Source organism: Erythranthe guttata, chromosome 6 (genome assembly GCF_056151865.1).
Source record: "Erythranthe guttata isolate IM_541 chromosome 6, IM_541, whole genome shotgun sequence".
NCBI lineage: Eukaryota > Viridiplantae > Streptophyta > Magnoliopsida > Lamiales > Phrymaceae > Erythranthe > Erythranthe guttata.
Window position 1 is genome coordinate 247,197 of NC_142538.1, and position 16,904 is coordinate 264,100.

Consider the following 16,904-nt stretch of genomic DNA (forward strand, 5'->3'; position numbering starts at 1 on the left):
ATACCCGATGAAGTCTTACTTAGCTCATGAGCAATTTCTACCAAGCAACTTTCCCACCCCATAATAATAATAAATAAATAAATAAATAATATTTCAAAAGAACCGATAATTTAGCAATTGATTGGGAAAAAATGTATCAACATCAGTGACCTGATTGATTGATTGATTGTTTTGTTTTATCTACAGTTTTCTCCGTAAAATCGCAAAATACAAAAAAACAAAGCAGCAGTTTCAAGATTTACGATTTTATGAAACCAAGGTGGAAAAAGGAGTTCACATATATCAAAAGACGAAAATCCCGTACATTATCTCAACCACTGAATTCCTCTCTTTTTTTCTCAGGTCCAAATATTTCCTTCAATAAAAACCGCTTCCAAATAGATGGGGGGATAATTCAAACAGACTAGTCAAATGAAATGCATGAAAACATGCTCCTTATAAAACACCGATGTCTAAAAAGAGTATGCAATGAATCAATAAGTACATTTTGAAAATATTACATATTCACAGACCAGATATTTTCTGTTCAAGAAACTTGAGAATTGGAATTACAAATTATAATGAAGAGATGCTTACTTGCTCAGGTGCTTACAGATGGTCCAAAGTACATGCAGATAGGCGGATTAATCCTGAAGATGGACAGAATGGCTGATGGTATTGTCCATATTCCGTCACCGCAAATCAAACCCGACGCAACAGCACCTGCATAATCTTCTGAGCTCTTCCTATTTATCCGCTCCCAGACGAACAATATCACAGTGCCAACAAACATGTCAATCGCAAAGTAAGCTCCAATGTAGAACGGCACTGCCATTGCCATTGGAATAGGAATGAACTGAGAAACCTTTTTCGGGGTTACATCTCTCAAAAGGTTTATAGCCAATGCAGCCACAAAGAAGCCACAACACAGAGCAAGGCAATGCTTTGGAAGTTCAGAGAATCCCTCAACACCTAAAATAGCCATTTCTCGGTATATAACAGCATATGGTGCTTTGTATGGACTATCGGGTGTCCCAACGTCAAAGGCAGTCCAATACATCCAAAACGTGAGAGGTGCTATCACACAGCCCATAGCTGTTCCGACTATTTGGCTCACAAACATAGACTTCGGCGATGACATAGTTAGGTAACCAGTCTTGAAATCCTGCATTAAGTCAGCAGCTGTGGAGACAATTGACATCATTACCCCACAAGCTGCCAGCCCAGCTATAACGCCACCATTGCTTCCTACGAGTGAGGCAATAATGAAAAGTCCAATCTTTCCATATGTGGAAGCCAGGCTCCAGTCCGTTAGGCCAGTACCGTATGAGTTGCAGAAGGCAAGGGCTGGGGCTATTAGGTACGAACAGAGGACTAAATACCACTTAAGAGCTGGAAATATCATTGGCATTACAGCAATTGATATAGCTGCCAAGCCGATATATCCAGAAGCAGCATACCAGTTTGATATTCCGTCTCTGAGGAAAACCTCATCCCGCTTCTTTTCTTCCGCCAGTAATTTGGAGGTGTTACCATCTATCAGAAGATCCATGTGAACCGAAATTAAAACAACATTCTTATTTAAAGTGATGATAAATGTAACTTTTAATCGAACCTACGATGTTTAATTCCGGCATCCTATTTTGTAGCAATGGGCAACATACAGGGATATGAAAGAGGATGAAAAGTACTCTTATAGAATATTTTTTTTCTTTCCTTTTGTTTCTCTTGTAGCATTTGTTCGTACAAGAGTTGAAGCTGGGAGAGTCAGAAATAAAAGAACATGAAAATTTTATCTATTACACTTTAATGATTACGGGTACCATCAATAAGAAGTACAATCAACTTGCCAGTTCAGAAGGCAGTAACTATTTTATGGAAAGTAGAAAACCTGTTGTGCAGTCCAGAACCAAGAAACAACAGTAACAAGTAAAAAATATCTATAACTGGGAGAAAAAGTTCTACCTGTAACTTCCTTTATGATTGGAAGGCTTTGACGCTTGGTGCTTACTTCCTTCACAGTTACTGCTATGATCTTAATCAAATTGTAAAGACCATCCCCAAGAATAAGCGAAATGGCTATAAAGACCTGAAGGGACAAAAACCCTTTGTTAAATGAAGTCACAAAAGCACTAGAAAATAAAATTTCATCTCTAACCACAAAATTGAGAGGATAGACTATGACTAAATTACTAAATTGAGGTTAAAAAGCATACAGTACCAGTCATTTGAATGAATGTTGAAGATACACTTATGTAAGACAGTTTCTAGTGAATGAGTCATTGGGTGCTTAATTCAACTAGAGATAAGAGTTACCTTATATCCATAGAGACCTTTGAAATCATTGCTACCAAGACCAGACGGATACCAATCGCCTGCCTTCAGTGAAATGAATGGCCAAAGAAAACCCCATGATACGATAGCTCCAAACAGAACAGAACAATTGACTAAGTGAGGGCAAATCAGCCCACAGCCAACATAAGTTGGACTAAAGTCAAAATAGAACCTGCATGAAATCTCAATGTTTAAGATCCATCTAGTATAACATATAACAGTCATCAACGATAATTCAAGCAAAGTTTCAGTAGAAGTACATCATTGAATATGGTACATAAGATGCTGTTAAATAATAGTCAAATGAGCAGAAGTATACGTATTCTTGAACAGTGTCAATCCAAGGCTTGGGAAATTGTCAAATCCACACGAATCGCCGACCCCGCTAAAGAACCATTTAAAGCAGCTCCAGCAGAAACTTATGCTTAAATATTTTCCAAGACAAGATACCTGATTTCTAAAGAAAAACAAGGAAGTGAACGACATTTGGTCAGAAATAAAGACTTCTTTGAATAGGCATTAGGATACAACAATGTGGCAGTGACACTTTCACCGCAAGAGCAAATATTAAGTAAGGAACATGCAGACTATCGACAACTTAAAAGATAAATGACCAAAACTTAATACAGATAGGGTTCTTACCGGGCAAGTTCAGCTCCAGTGCTTGTGTGGAAGCTATTGATAAGCATAGCAGTTGCAGTCCCACTGGGGTAGGTCAACTTATAATCCAAGACCATGACCTAAACTTGATGAACATAAATATTTTGAGCACAAATAAACTTGAAGACTCCAATCAACTAAATGCAATTATACAAATATATCAACCCCCGTTCCCGATAAACAAATACTGGTCAAGTTCATGCATCACAATTAACATTTAACATTATGATGCTACTTTTTGGTCTATTTTCGCAAGCATGGATGTGTACATCGTGATAGAAGAAATTATGAAAGTAAATTGCTTCTAACTTCCAAGCCATGACTCACAACTTACTAACTTAGTCTAACTTTCGCAAACATGGATGTGTACATCTACTCATTGTTGCATAACTTAACTTCTGTAGATAGTAGTTTACCTTCCGAAGAGGAACAAGACTAAAGAGTCCCAGGAAACTGACAACAAATATAAAGCCCATCATCCACAACAATCCAGGGTTCTTCACATCCTCTGCCCGATTACCCGGATAATCTTCACCAATCAGTTTATAAGTTTTTTCATCCATAGAAAGCAAGTAAGATCCGAACCCCCCTGTCCAAATAATAACAGAACCACCTCCAAAATTAGTATTCATCCTATCGAATCCACACATGCATCATAGCGTAAAAAATGACTAGCTTATCAATTCTCAGTTCTCACCAATTTTGCTACTACAAATCTTCGAACAGTTAGATGCTGTTCAGTTATTACTCAACAATAATTTTAATACATGAACTAAGTACGACATTATTGTAGTTAAGATGATAATAACGTCGAGTGATGAATAGGTCAAGGAATTTCCTTTATGGAGTTAATAAGCAAAAAAAATACAAAAAAGAGGGGGGGAAGCGGGGAACTCACCACTGAAGGCGAGACCATAGCAAGCCACAACGCACGTTTGAATAACCGTGTTCTCTTGGCGAGTAAAAGGTTTAACCGAAAACCCCAATTTGGCCGAAACCTCGGTCCATGATTTGACGAAGAAGAAACCGAGCAAACCGGCGGCAACGTTGAGCGAAGGGATGATCCCGACCGTTAGATTAAGCTTGTGTGTAATTATACAGAAAAGTGTTCCAAGTATAGCACTGACAACCAGCCCTCTGATCGTAATCTGCTCCTTCCATTCTGGAATCCGTTCAATTTCCTGATCATCGGCATTGACTCCCCGGATTTTGTCGACTGCATTTTCATCCTGGAGCAGAGGCTCCGATATCTCCACCGACGTCGTTTGTTCTGTTCCCATTAAAAAACAAAAACCCAATTTCTGATTTCTGATCCCCAGAAAATGGAATCTGGAGTTTTTCTGTTAGAACAGATTATTAATCTTGTGATTCTTATTTAATTATGTTTTTCGTGGGTCGCGAGGAAGTCTCTCCTGTTCTTTCCGCTGCATTTCTGTCCAATTTCAGCATAAATCGGGTCTACATGGGACTAGCAACTTTGAAATTTAAATAGTCATTGGCCCTCAAAAGTCAAATCATATAACAACTTTTGTATCGAAATGTGTGTTGATGAGCTACAAATTGAATGCATAACTTTTTTATGAGTTAATGTTTGATATATTTCTTATCCCAAAATTTACTTTGAAATATTAGTGTCACTGCGCCAAATTAAAATTCCAAATTGAATCTTTTAAATTAGTACTGCTATAATGTGAGTCCGACCTCCCAAGTGTTTAATTCCAATATTGACGTGTTAGGTGAGTTACCGCAGCCTTGCAACTGCACACAGTGTGATGCTTAATTGTAATCGAGCCTCGATTTGCGGTTATGTTCATTTACGTAACAGGCTCGCATTGATATTTTGGATTTATTTATATTTTGTTCGTTTTGGAGATATTTTTTATGGGCAACCATACTCAATCTTGGAATTTTTTTTTTTTTTTTTTTTTTTTGGTAATGCAGGAACCCGCAACCAACCATATAGGTGCACTGGGTAAACCTACACTCTCGTATAATGGCTTGCAAACCATACGAAATCATACGAGAGATGTAAACCACACTAGGCTAACCATGTGTGACAAGCTCGACCTAGCGACCGTTGACAAGGAGATTCGAACTTGGGTCAATTGACCCAAGCTCTCTTGTTCCAACCGCTAGGCCACCCTTGCGGGTTGGAAATAGTTGATACAGTTGCAGAGAGTCTTTCATTGTTGGAAATTGTCGTCTGCCTATTACAGTTAAATTGCTAACAGAGTCTACATTTGCATCAAATTGCGTGAAATTCAAACAGATAAGTCCATAATTAGCACTTTAAAAATTTGTGAAGAAAAATAGTTCCAGTTCCTTTCAAAAACAATCGATTTTTTTTCGTAGCAACATCCACCACAGTTACAATCGATGCTAGTAACACTTTTGACTCATCAATTCTTTGAGATTTAACTTATCAATTTAAATTTCGAAGAAATTACCGATTCAATTATTTTTTTCGATTCAGAATTATATATTTTTTTACACGAGTAGTCGAAATAAAATCAAATAAATAAAAATAACTATAAAAAAGGAGTTGAAAAGAGTTTTACTAAAAACTTGAGTATAAATTTCTTTGAAGTATTGTATTTTATCATTATAAATACTAGCATTTTTTCTCCGTGAGATGCACAGGATATTATTTCAAAAGTGAAAAAGAATAATCAATTTAATATATAATGAGAAAATATAGTACACTAACATAAAAAAAATGTTACATATTAAAATTTAACAAATCGAATTTCTATCTTTGTCTCTTAAGATTTGATAATTGTTGAAAATAATAGTTAGAAAATTAGTAAAGAACAAAAATATTAATAACAAATAATTACAGATGTACTATTAGGATGTGATTCTTCACGATTTAGTTTCGATTTTGATAATTGTTGAAAATTGTAGTTAGAAATTAGTAGAGAAAAAATATTAAAAATAAATAATTACAGAAATACCATTAGGGTTTTAGAGTTGCCCAGCGTTTCTTTCTTTTATATATAAGATAAATATAGGTTAATTTTTTTTTTTTTTTATAATTCTGAATAAAACATAAAACTCTTGTGTATTTGGCAAAATAATTTTGGATTGGATTTGCCATTTCAAGTAATAACCAATTAGGCCCCAATACTATGGGCTTTTACATTTCAGTTTTGGGCCAGCCCATCATTTGGACCAGGATCACCACCAATTTCATTAGCTAAGGCTATAAAAGTCGTGACCTGTTAATGAATTTGACTTCAAACAAAAACTAAATATAAGGTGCACAAAAATGCTAAACCCTATTTAATTTTATTTTTTTTTAAATCAAAAAAGTCACGATTTCAAATATAAAAATAGCTGCCGACATAGGAAATGATAACTGATGATATTATAATAAAATAAAAGTTCCATAACTAAGTAACGTAATGTGGGATCCACGCTCTAATTATATATATGCCGAAGATTACTGGAAGAGTCGAGAATCCATACCTATTTGATCAACTGGTGGATACTTGTGTTTGTATGGATTTGTTACTCTCACCCATAGAGGCAACCCTGCTGTTTTTTAGCCTTTTGTTCCTTAGCTACAAATGAGGATACCTCAAACATCTTTAGCCCCCCATCCCCACCCCCACCCTAGAATTTTCATTAATCTTCACAATATTTGTCTCACCAATTCCATAATTTCAATAATAGACCTAATATCAACTTTTTTACTTATTGCACCAAATAAACCGGGACTTGCATAGGAGAAACTATGGGCAAATATCAGGGAGAGGGTCCAAAAGTGCTTCAAATAAACAAGTTTTATAATAAAACTGCAATTATATGTAAAAGCAAGATGTGACTAAACAACTCCCTAATTAGCAATTAGTATTTGTAAGATAGTGTTACGCAATACCTTGTCCCGTTTGGTCAAGCATAAAAGTTCAAAATGTATTTGCTGATAGGATGCAAATTCGAGAGTCTTCTGAGTTCAACAACTTCACTGATTGTTCGATAAATGAGATCAAATGTAGAAGAAACATTAAGAAAATAAAATAATATCATTTCATATAGGTAGATTAAACTATTTAGTTCAAGCACTGTACTGTGCAATCAACATAAACAGCAATATAAGCAGAACAAAGTTTCCATATTCCCATTCTACTTGCAAGAAAACTTTCATGTGATGGTTACCATAACAAGATAATCCAACAAAATTTAATACAAAGAATCAAGAGAAGCCAAAACCAACAAATAAAAATACGTACCTCTTGAAGCATGGGTACAGCAGGACCTGTCTTTATCAGCCGAAAGTTAGTTTTCAATGCAACATAACTTTAGTACTAACAAATTCTCACAGCTGTGCAATTTGCTTTAGTTTTCACAACAGTCACTCGGTTATTTTTCTGCATGCAATTTGCCAAGTTGACATGTAGATGAATCAGACTTTCCAGCTTCGTACCATGTGGAAGAAAGTCTGATGTAACTTTTGGTTCTGTTCACCTGCATAAAAAAAACGTTAGTTTTTAAAGAGAATACTTATTTTAGAGGCTATATATACTGCAGTTTTTATGCATATCTTTTGATTGGTATATCAAGTACGAATACAAACTCTATGTATAGCTTCGTTTCAGTGACATAACATTTGCATTTTCGAAGCCTGAACCAGAAAGCTAAAGTGATAGTGAATGCAATTTTCTCATAAAAATGAAAGCCAATTGCTCCCCCAACATACATATCGATCTCAAGTTGAGCTACATGAAGAACGCCAGGGGCACTCTCTCCAGAGCCATCATGTACTTTTCTTTCTTTTTTTTATAGTTTCACAGCAAAAGGAGAGGAAATAGCTCATGTTGGTTGAAAAATAACATGCTGCACATAGTTTCCTTTAGACATGGAAAACGAGAAAAAATAGATTAAAAAAAAGACTTTAACTAATAGCTCAACAAGAAAATGACACTGACGACCATCCCAGATGATGACTGAGCACAACCCCTTTGGGTGGCACCTAGTGTACAAATATTGGCGTCGCATCAATATCTTTTCATCTTGAAGTGTCGTATGAACCTAATTATCCAGTTTACCCCTACCAATTATCGTAACATCATACCTTGTTCATAAACTCATATTGGAAAAACTTTCTGCAGCAAGACGCAATCCTAAACGTGGCATCATAACCATCTCACACGTCATGGACCATTTGCAAGAACGAACACACTATAGAAGTGAAATCATCAGTTGAAATGTTACATGATCATAAAATGTATTGAGATGTGACAATTACGGGTTACGTGCACATCATTAGTTACATTCCACCAACTCCAGAAACCGCGTAGCTACATGGCAAATGTAGCATCAACGATGTGGGCCTCAAGCCCACTCCTCAACTGATACAATGTTGACAGAGGTTATCCAACCATAGTCTTGTAACTTTCTCAATGTCTTCTCTGCTTAAAACATCCTAGAGCCTTCTAGGAAGCCCAGACTTAGACAACTTTTGAACAACATGATGAAAAGGTACTCGAACACGTCACTTAAATCTTTAAGTATCCCTTTTTGACATTCATCCGTATATTCTACATTCACCTATCCTTTAAATACTGAATCATCTTTTTTGAGAGAACCATTTCTGATCCAATTTTCACAAGGGAGTTCAAGATGAAGGTCAGTTTAAAGTCCTGTTGAGATGACAAGAAGCTCTAAGATGCAATATTTCTTACTTTTGTCTTGTGTTACAGTTCCTAGGTTGGATGCACCGTAAAGTCATGCAGAACAGCACAGAACTAATAGCAAACTCCAAAACAGGTAACTTACTTATGGGATATCATGTATCTTTGAAAAGTTTATAAAAAAATTGTCCCGTATCCTCTTTCTCCCTTCCTCACTTTGAATTAACTTGGGAGGCAACTAATTTGCCTTAGAACTGATTTGCCCAAACATAGACAAGTATAATCCAGCAGAAGTGTAAGCATATACATACTCATTTATGTTACTAACGGGACTGTAATCTCTGTTCTGATTTCAGGCAGCCCTTCGGCTTGTCTTTCAGTGCAGACAATGTTTGATGAGCACAGTTACTATGTAAAGCCTACAAATAGTTTCTCACACTCAAACATCAAATGTCAAAAATATTCAAAGTCAAACAGAATGGAAGCCAACAACATGGAAGAGCTCATCCAAGAAGAATCATTTGAGCCTTTTAACTTTCTTGCAATTGGAACCTTTGGTACGGAATTACTCAACACAGACCCGCCTACGCCAACATTTTCAATTCCCTTTGAAGAATCCACTAATAAACAGACGGGGATAATAGAAAATGATCTCAAGCTAATAAACTATGAGCTAGAGAAGTTTCTAGAAGCTCAAGAGAAAGAGATTGGCAATGATATGTCGGGGAGGGGAAACGATGCAAACACCATAACTCTCAGCAGTAAGCAACTTGAGGGAGCAGATTCTGAAGACCACATGTTCATGAAGACTTGTCCTCTTCAAAATTATTTGTTTGGTACTCCTGTTGAACTGGTTGAGACAGATAAAGAGGTACAGAGAGAGAAGACGTCTCTTGAAGAGCTCTTTAAGAGGAACAACATAATCCATGATGATTTTAAAACGAAATCTGACGCGGCAGAACAAAAACCAAAGAAGAAGGATACAGCTTATTTCATGAAAAAGGTGGTGAAGAAATTCTATTCCTCGCCAAGCAGCTCAATGGCTTCTTCTAAAAGTGATGCTGCTGTATTACTTTCAATTAAAAAAAAACTCTCCAAGGTCAGTTTACTCTTATTGCAATGACCAAAACCTATCTATTAAAAATTGGCCTTCCATTTTCTGTTCAGGTAAACATCAATTAACAAGGACTATTTATTTAATTAAATTGGTGAATGGAAGAAAATGTCCTAATTTGGGCATGTGCGTCAAGTTTCCGATATGTTCGTCAAAACATAGAACACAAATGGGACCACATCAAGTCCATAACAAAATCAGAAATGAATAAAATTGCAGAGTACACATCCTTAGAAAACAATGAATTAATATAGTAGTTAAGTTGTCACTTTCTGATGTGGTGGATGCAGGCTATAAAAAAGTTCCAAAGGAAGATTCACCCTGAAGAGATAAATGATAAACGATTTGTTAAGACGAAAAAGGGTGAGAATAAAAACATTTCTCATGCGGATGCTGGTGAGATCGGAGGAGACAACGAAGATATGATGGTTGATCAGGCCAACGGCAGAAAGGCTAAAAATGACACCCTCAAACTATATTCGGAAGATAACTTTAAAGGTGCGACAACAATCAATGGAGGGCACTGGATTAAGACGGATTCTGATTGTAAGTTATATGTGAAATTGTTACATTCCTAGTAGTTGAAGAACCATTAGATTTTTTCATACACTTGTCTAACCCCCTTTTAACTTCATATTTTCACCTTTTTTTTTTGGGTATCTATACACTATAGATTTGGTCTTGGAGCTGTAGGGGCAGAACAGAAAAGCAAAGGCAACTAGCCCCATCCTGTTTGAGTGTCATCTCAAGTTTGCTTAAGTTCATAGCTTCATATCTTCAATAGTAAAGTGTGACTTTAATAAGCAAGAAAATAAAATAAAATAGGATTGTCACTGTGTGCTTTGTGGTGAAGTAAATGTGATAGCGGATGGTAATGCATGTAATTTGATTGTTGATTTACAATTGATTTTCAGACTTTCAGTTCCTGAAAAAATCAGATACAATGTCAAGTACCAGAGCTGTTTCTGTTAAATGTATGAAATGAGTGTTCATTTTGAATGTCAACTTAGGCCAATTTAGTTGTTTTCAGTTTTTCCTTTTCAAGGGTTCAAACAGGTAAGTTTCATAAAAGAACATATCAAGAGAAACTAATGTTACCACTTTCCTCGGGAAACAGTATTTACTTTAACAGCCATACCTTAATTGCAGCGTCGTTAGTAAATTAGGTAGCGAGAAATATGAAATCAAACAGGAAGGCTTTCACTCTTCAATACTCCACCCATTTCCATCCTCCATGACTGGTCTACCAGTGATGCCAACTCCCTGAGGATATATTAATAGATCTAATCATCAACTTTTCAAAAACCTATGCATGAACAGAATAATATGTAAAAAGGAAGCACCCAATTCAATGCTATTATTTCTTTGCCTAGAAATGGACAATTCATCAGCTGACTTAAAAAGATAGAGCAAGCTGCAGCGAGGGACTCAAATGAACATGATAACAAACATATTAACACGATTTCACACGTTGTGGCATGATTCCTGTGATACTAATTATGTTACCTAGGTTATACCCCCCCTACTCCTCCCAATTCTATTTGTGTACGGCATACTTTTCTCTGTCGTGGCTCAGCATCAAATACTACCTACTGTGTAATTCACCCACATTATACTTGATTATATCCAATAGTGCACTTATGTATGGCATGAGTACATGATAACCATGAAACAAAAATTCCTCCATCCAAGAGTTACTGGAAAAGGGATAAAGTGCATATACAGGAGATATCTGATCCAAAAGAGCATGATAACAAATAACTATTTGAAAAGAGTAGGTTTTTAAAGAAAGAAGAAGTGAGCAATAAACAGTTAAACTAAACAACATTAAACTTACTTAAGGTCATGGCTGACAACAAGCAATGTCAACTCTTTCTTCAGGTCTTTCAACAACTTAACAACATCTGCGCGGGCCTTCCAATCTAACACAGATAAACTTTCAGTACATTGGAGATGGGAATCAAAACAAAAGAAAATGGAGGAATTGGCCTAACTCTACAGCAGAATGGTCCAAAAACCAGTTTAGGAACGAACAATCAGTAAACATCAATAACCAACATAAATCTTAAAGAACCCCAACTCCCAAGTCTCCTCACCCCAAACATAACTTGTCTATTGAAATAAAATTTACTTGAAAGAACAAAAAGACCAATATTAATAGTCACTATTGAAACTTCATCATCTTGAAGAGTACCCAAACATGACAGTTTGTTAGTTTCACAACTTCTCCTTTATATATCCTATCTTCTTTTAAAGACATCCTAATAAGGGCCATTACTCGCATTTGATACCCCCAACTAAGTGAAAATGGACCCATGTATAGGGCCAAAGAATATGAATTTTAACATATTAACTTATATCAGTATATGATTAAAACTATCTCTTTCGTGGAGTTTGGGAAAAGGTTAAACTGCTATATAGTGGCTTCCTCTTGCAGGTTTAGAATATAACATCTAAATAGTATAACTAGAAAGATTAGAGAACAAAACAAACATATTCGTACCTAGACCAGCAAGAGGCTCATCCAATACCAGCAGGTCTGGAGTTTGCACCTGATAAAAGTGAATGAATCTATAGGCAAATCAACCAGACATAAACATCTACCTAAAAATGATAGAACAATATGCTGCTCCATTGTAAGCTAGAGACCATGTATCATAACCAAGAGTTATGGGCATCCTCATCGACAACAAAACATACTAGATCCGACCATGGCAGGACCAGATATACATGGCATATTCCATCTTATGTGATGCAAAACACTGCAGGTATGTGACCACATGTATATCTTGACAATCAAAGACGAACATGTATGCATGCCAAGAAACCATTGTTTTTTTTCTAAAATCACAGGCAGCCATCAAGTATCATTAAAACAAGAAAGAATCTTACCAACTGAATTGCTAGGGCAAGCCGTCTTTTGTATCCACCACTTAGAGATTGGGGATCTTTGTCCAAAGAGATTCCAGTTAGACCAACCTGATAGTTTCATGTATTAACTATTTTAAAGTAAAAACAATGTTAAAAGGAGCAAATGACGATGATACTGGATGCTGATGGATGAATAAATGCTCCGATGAAATCATTTTAGTCTTTGTTAAAACTTATACCGACGTCATAGCTTTCTGGAGTCTTGAAGCGAGAAGCTCTCTCACTTGCAGGCCAGCTCTTTGTCGGGGCCACCCAAATATTATTTCATCGAGAACATTGTCTGCAATAAAAAACCTAGACCAACTTTGACTATCTTAGATACTTATAAGAGTTTCAAAGGCATGACTAGAAAGACGATGCAAGAAAATATCCAAGCCTACAAGAAAAAATCGATGTACGACAGGTGATATTTAATACCTTTCAGGGAACTGGAAAACAATACCAACTCTTCTGGGTTGCAATAATTCCGGTGCCTGATTTGGATGACCATCATCATCGTATCTTTGTATGTAGATTGAACCTGATGTTGGTTTACTTAATCCTGCAATCAGCTGTTTGGCAAGTCAATCATTTGAGCAGTAATTGAACAATATCGCAGGATATAAATAGATGCGGAATACTGGCTGAATTAAGAGATGAACCTGCAATAGAGTAGTTTTCCCGCTTCCACTTCGTCCAAAGATCAGTCCGAAACTGAAGGCGTAACAAAACAAGAGTTATTCCATTTATACATCTCTGCCTACTTCTAGGTACAAAAAACCGGCTAACAATAACTAGAACTGAGATGCATCCACAACTGCACCTGAATTCAATTTGATTTGAGTAATAACAGAAACAAACATATAATTCTCCACGCGGGCAACCTACATAGAGTAGGTCAAATTTCACACATCTGTAAATTGTAATCATTTAGATTGGTTTTCCGTCCTAAGGTTCTGGTTTGCCTCAACACTGCCACTTGCATGGCTATCGCAGAGCAAAAGCAATAAAATCAGATAGATGCTCTTTTATAGTATCAGTCTAAACGTTGACATGGTAAAAAGTACCTGTTCTCTGGAAGTGACAAAGTAATTCCATTTAAAAGATCACCCTCGGTCCCTGGAGGTCGATAGGTGACTCCCTTTATCTGAGAGAGAAAGTGAGCAATAATGTTTTAACAACCAACTAAAATAACACAAGAAACAAAAATCTGACAATGCAAATAACTAAAACAAGATAGAGCAATCAACAAAATATTTCTAAAGCTTTGTTTCAACAATTCGAGTCACAAAGATAGCAACACTAATTAAGTTCAGTACCAACGAGACCTAATCCAGGTGCTATACAAAGAAATAATAAAATTATACAGAGCAGAGTCGTAGACTAGATCAAACAAGGGGATACAGTCAATTTTTATGTTATAACCGAAATAAGAAATAAATAACTGTGAAATGAAATCAACTGGTGATACTAATTGTGTTGTTCACTTTAGTTACGATACCTAGGGCGACAACAGATTTATGGAACCAAAAGCATGTTCTCCAACTTTTTGTACTATAAACACTGCAAAAAATTTGACACTATAACAGTTCAAACATCTATGTATCGGAGTGAGATTTAGTGAACAAAATTGAAAAAGTGGAAACAAAGTCTGAAAGCTTCCGTTAGGACGAGAACTCGTTTATATGTTAAAAATTCTTCGGATGTAGCTCAGCATATTGAAATGAAACTTGCGGACTTACTTCGAAGCAAGAGTAATCACATGCGATTCGCCGCGCTCGAAAGGTTTTTGAATTCAGGCTGTCATCGGAATAAATCGAAGCAAGTGATAATCCAAACAATGAAAATAAGCTCCGACATAATTAATTTAATTCAATGCATTCAAATAATCTTCCACAAAATTTATCGATAATGAAATAAAATTACATAAAAAGGGGAAATAAATGATGAACCTGAAGCGAGATGGAGACGAGACGATGGAAGATGATCGGCCTACTGGCGGCTTCGAACCAAGTAAAGACGCCGACGGAATCCGAGCAGTCGCCATTACTGGTTTACAAGTGTGGGAATTAAAACTGCACCGTTTGTGTTGGAATTTCTACTATTTTCGTCTTCAACAATTTCTATGGATATTAATTTAAATATTTAATTCATAATAAATGACGAGGCAAGAAAAAACACGGAAATTAATCGGTCAAGCCCAAAGTACTAAATAGGCCCAATCCTAAAGAACTAACGTTTCATAAATGAATCTCTCTTATTAGTTATTAGATTATATATATACGAATAATTTGTATATTGTAAAAAATAAAAATCATTTAAGGTAATAACAAAACAATGATACTCCATATGTGCCAAAATATTTGTGGGTTTTAAATAATCAAATCGTTCATTTACTATAAATACGCTGAAAAAACTGATGTTGTGAGAATACATAATAGATGGCGTAAATTGGAAAGAAAATCAAAGAAAAGTAACCAAAGTTAAATTTTATGTATGTGGGCTAGGTCCCTATACAATAGTGAACTATAGATAATTGTCAAAGACCAATTACTTTAATTATTTATTGATGGCTTCTTGCACAAAAGGCGAAAATATAAATAATTGTTAGAGACCAATTAGTTTAATTATTTATTGATGTCGAAATCCCTCGCTCTCAAGGCCCCATTCCTTAGTCCGACAAGAATTGACGGAGGAATGTAAATTATGGTAACTCAACGGCCCGTTAAGGTAGCGGACCCGACAAGGAACCATCCCCTATTGGAGTTGAAATTCCCACACTGCGGCTGCCAGGATTCGATCCTAGGACCTTGCACCAACTTACCACCTCCGGAACCAGTTGAGCTACACTCATGCGGGTCCACTGAAGTGACAAATAAGATATATATATATATATATATATATATATATATATATATATATATATATATATATATATATATATATATATATATAGGGTAAATTACACACACCCCCTGAGGTAAGCTTAAATAACTGTAAGGTCCCTATGATATCGATAATTACACTTAGCCCCCTGAAACGTAGTCAGAAACTCTAATGGGATAATGAATTGGATACGTTATTCCGATAGGGTTCTAACGGACTATTGGTTTCAGAAAGTGGTGAAGACAACAAAGAGCTATGGGGTGACATGGCTCCCCGAACATTCCCGAACATTTCTTAAATCACCCATAGCTCTTTGTTGTCTCCACCACTTTCTGAAACCAATAGTCCGTTAGAACCCTATCGGAATAACGTATCCAATTCATTATCCCATTAGAGTTTCTGACTACGTTTCAGGGGGCTAAGTGTAATTATCGATACCACAGGGACCTTACAGTTATTTAAGCTTACCTCAGGGGGTGTGTGTAATTTACCCATATATATATATATATATATATATATATATATATATATATATATATATATATATATATATATATATATATATATATCACAATTTACATACATTCATTAATCCCTATGTATTTACGAGAATCGAAGAATGTTTTGCATAATCGGATATGTAAAATAATCAAATTACAAGAAGAAAAAACACTTTTCCTAATCAGCAAAAATCGCCCACAGAAGATTTTTTTAATATCTTTGAATCTTCGTGGAATGTTCTGGAAGACCAGCGCAGTCACCTCAAACTCAGCAATCTTGAACAGGTTTTTATTCTGAGCACAAATGAAAATTCTAACACATGCTTCGGAAAGAGAGAAAAAAACAAATAGCTAGTAAAAATAATGTAACGTTGATGAGAAACATTCAACAAAGACAGCTATTGATCAATGCTAATAATTCACCAATAAAGCCATTTTTCATAAAAGTAAATATACATTACATATTATAGTAATATATATACATAGCCATATGATCTATTAATACATGTAAATTATGGGGGCAACTATTTTGAATACTAATTTTTGCTTAGTTGAATACTACCTAGTTGAAAACCACAATTGAGTACATATTTATAAGTTTTTTCTTACTTTAAAACCAAAATAAAAAGAAAATTACAAAAACACCCTTTCATACAAAATATCAATTATATCAAATTTTATTAGAAATTACCTATTCAAAAACTAAATAAAAAAAAAAGAAAAAAACCCTTTGTTGTTAAAAAAAAAAACCTCCACCATTTCTTCTCCTCTCCAACCCTGACCGCCGCCGCCGCCGCCGACGCCGCCGCCGCCGCCGCCGCCGCCGCCGCCGCCGCCGCCGACGCCGCCGCCGACGCCGCCGCCGCCGCCGCCGACGCCGCCGTACGT

At 35.9% G+C, this 16,904-nt stretch overlaps 3 protein-coding genes across 6 annotated transcripts; 1 reads left to right on the forward strand and 2 right to left on the reverse strand.

Annotated features, from left to right (window-relative positions):
• Nucleotides 1-420: 420 nt before the first annotated feature.
• Nucleotides 421-4,652, reverse strand: YSL6 (YELLOW STRIPE like 6). Its single transcript, XM_012988562.2, has 7 exons — nucleotides 3,872-4,652; nucleotides 3,390-3,562; nucleotides 2,956-3,053; nucleotides 2,633-2,770; nucleotides 2,296-2,485; nucleotides 1,945-2,068; nucleotides 421-1,515 (listed from the first exon to the last, which is right to left on the reverse strand). The coding sequence occupies exons 1-7, from the start codon at nucleotides 4,251-4,253 to the stop codon at nucleotides 581-583; spliced, it is 2,040 nt and encodes a 679-aa protein (XP_012844016.2). The 5' UTR covers nucleotides 4,254-4,652; the 3' UTR covers nucleotides 421-580.
• A 2,416-nt stretch (nucleotides 4,653-7,068) lies between these two features.
• ABCI11 (non-intrinsic ABC protein 14) lies at nucleotides 7,069-14,809 on the reverse strand. Of its 3 annotated transcripts, XR_016031628.1 has the most exons (12): nucleotides 14,583-14,761; nucleotides 14,373-14,430; nucleotides 13,698-13,777; nucleotides 13,293-13,344; nucleotides 13,069-13,202; nucleotides 12,831-12,945; nucleotides 12,613-12,699; nucleotides 12,224-12,272; nucleotides 11,558-11,642; nucleotides 10,859-10,983; nucleotides 7,400-7,440; nucleotides 7,069-7,297 (listed from the first exon to the last, which is right to left on the reverse strand). XR_016031628.1 is itself a non-coding variant. In XM_012988561.2 (11 exons), exons 1-10 carry the CDS (start codon nucleotides 14,675-14,677, stop codon nucleotides 10,905-10,907), a joined length of 834 nt encoding a protein of 277 aa, XP_012844015.2. In that variant the 5' UTR covers nucleotides 14,678-14,809; the 3' UTR covers nucleotides 7,069-7,440; nucleotides 10,859-10,904. The 3 variants fall into 3 exon arrangements, 2 of the variants coding, with proteins under 2 accessions (XP_012844015.2, XP_012844014.2); XM_012988561.2 differs by having other exon boundaries at nucleotides 7,069-7,440; nucleotides 14,583-14,809; XM_012988560.2 differs by having other exon boundaries at nucleotides 7,069-7,440; nucleotides 12,831-12,954.
• LOC105964063 (protein LAZY 1) lies at nucleotides 8,507-10,716 on the forward strand. Of its 2 annotated transcripts, XM_088819151.1 has the most exons (5): nucleotides 8,507-8,601; nucleotides 8,676-8,742; nucleotides 8,963-9,705; nucleotides 10,011-10,266; nucleotides 10,394-10,716. In XM_088819151.1, the coding sequence occupies exons 1-5, from the start codon at nucleotides 8,596-8,598 to the stop codon at nucleotides 10,411-10,413; spliced, it is 1,092 nt and encodes a 363-aa protein (XP_088675277.1). In that variant the 5' UTR covers nucleotides 8,507-8,595; the 3' UTR covers nucleotides 10,414-10,716. The 2 variants fall into 2 exon arrangements, with proteins under 2 accessions (XP_088675277.1, XP_088675276.1); XM_088819150.1 differs by lacking the exon at nucleotides 10,394-10,716 and having other exon boundaries at nucleotides 10,011-10,357.
• Nucleotides 14,810-16,904: the final 2,095 nt, after the last annotated feature.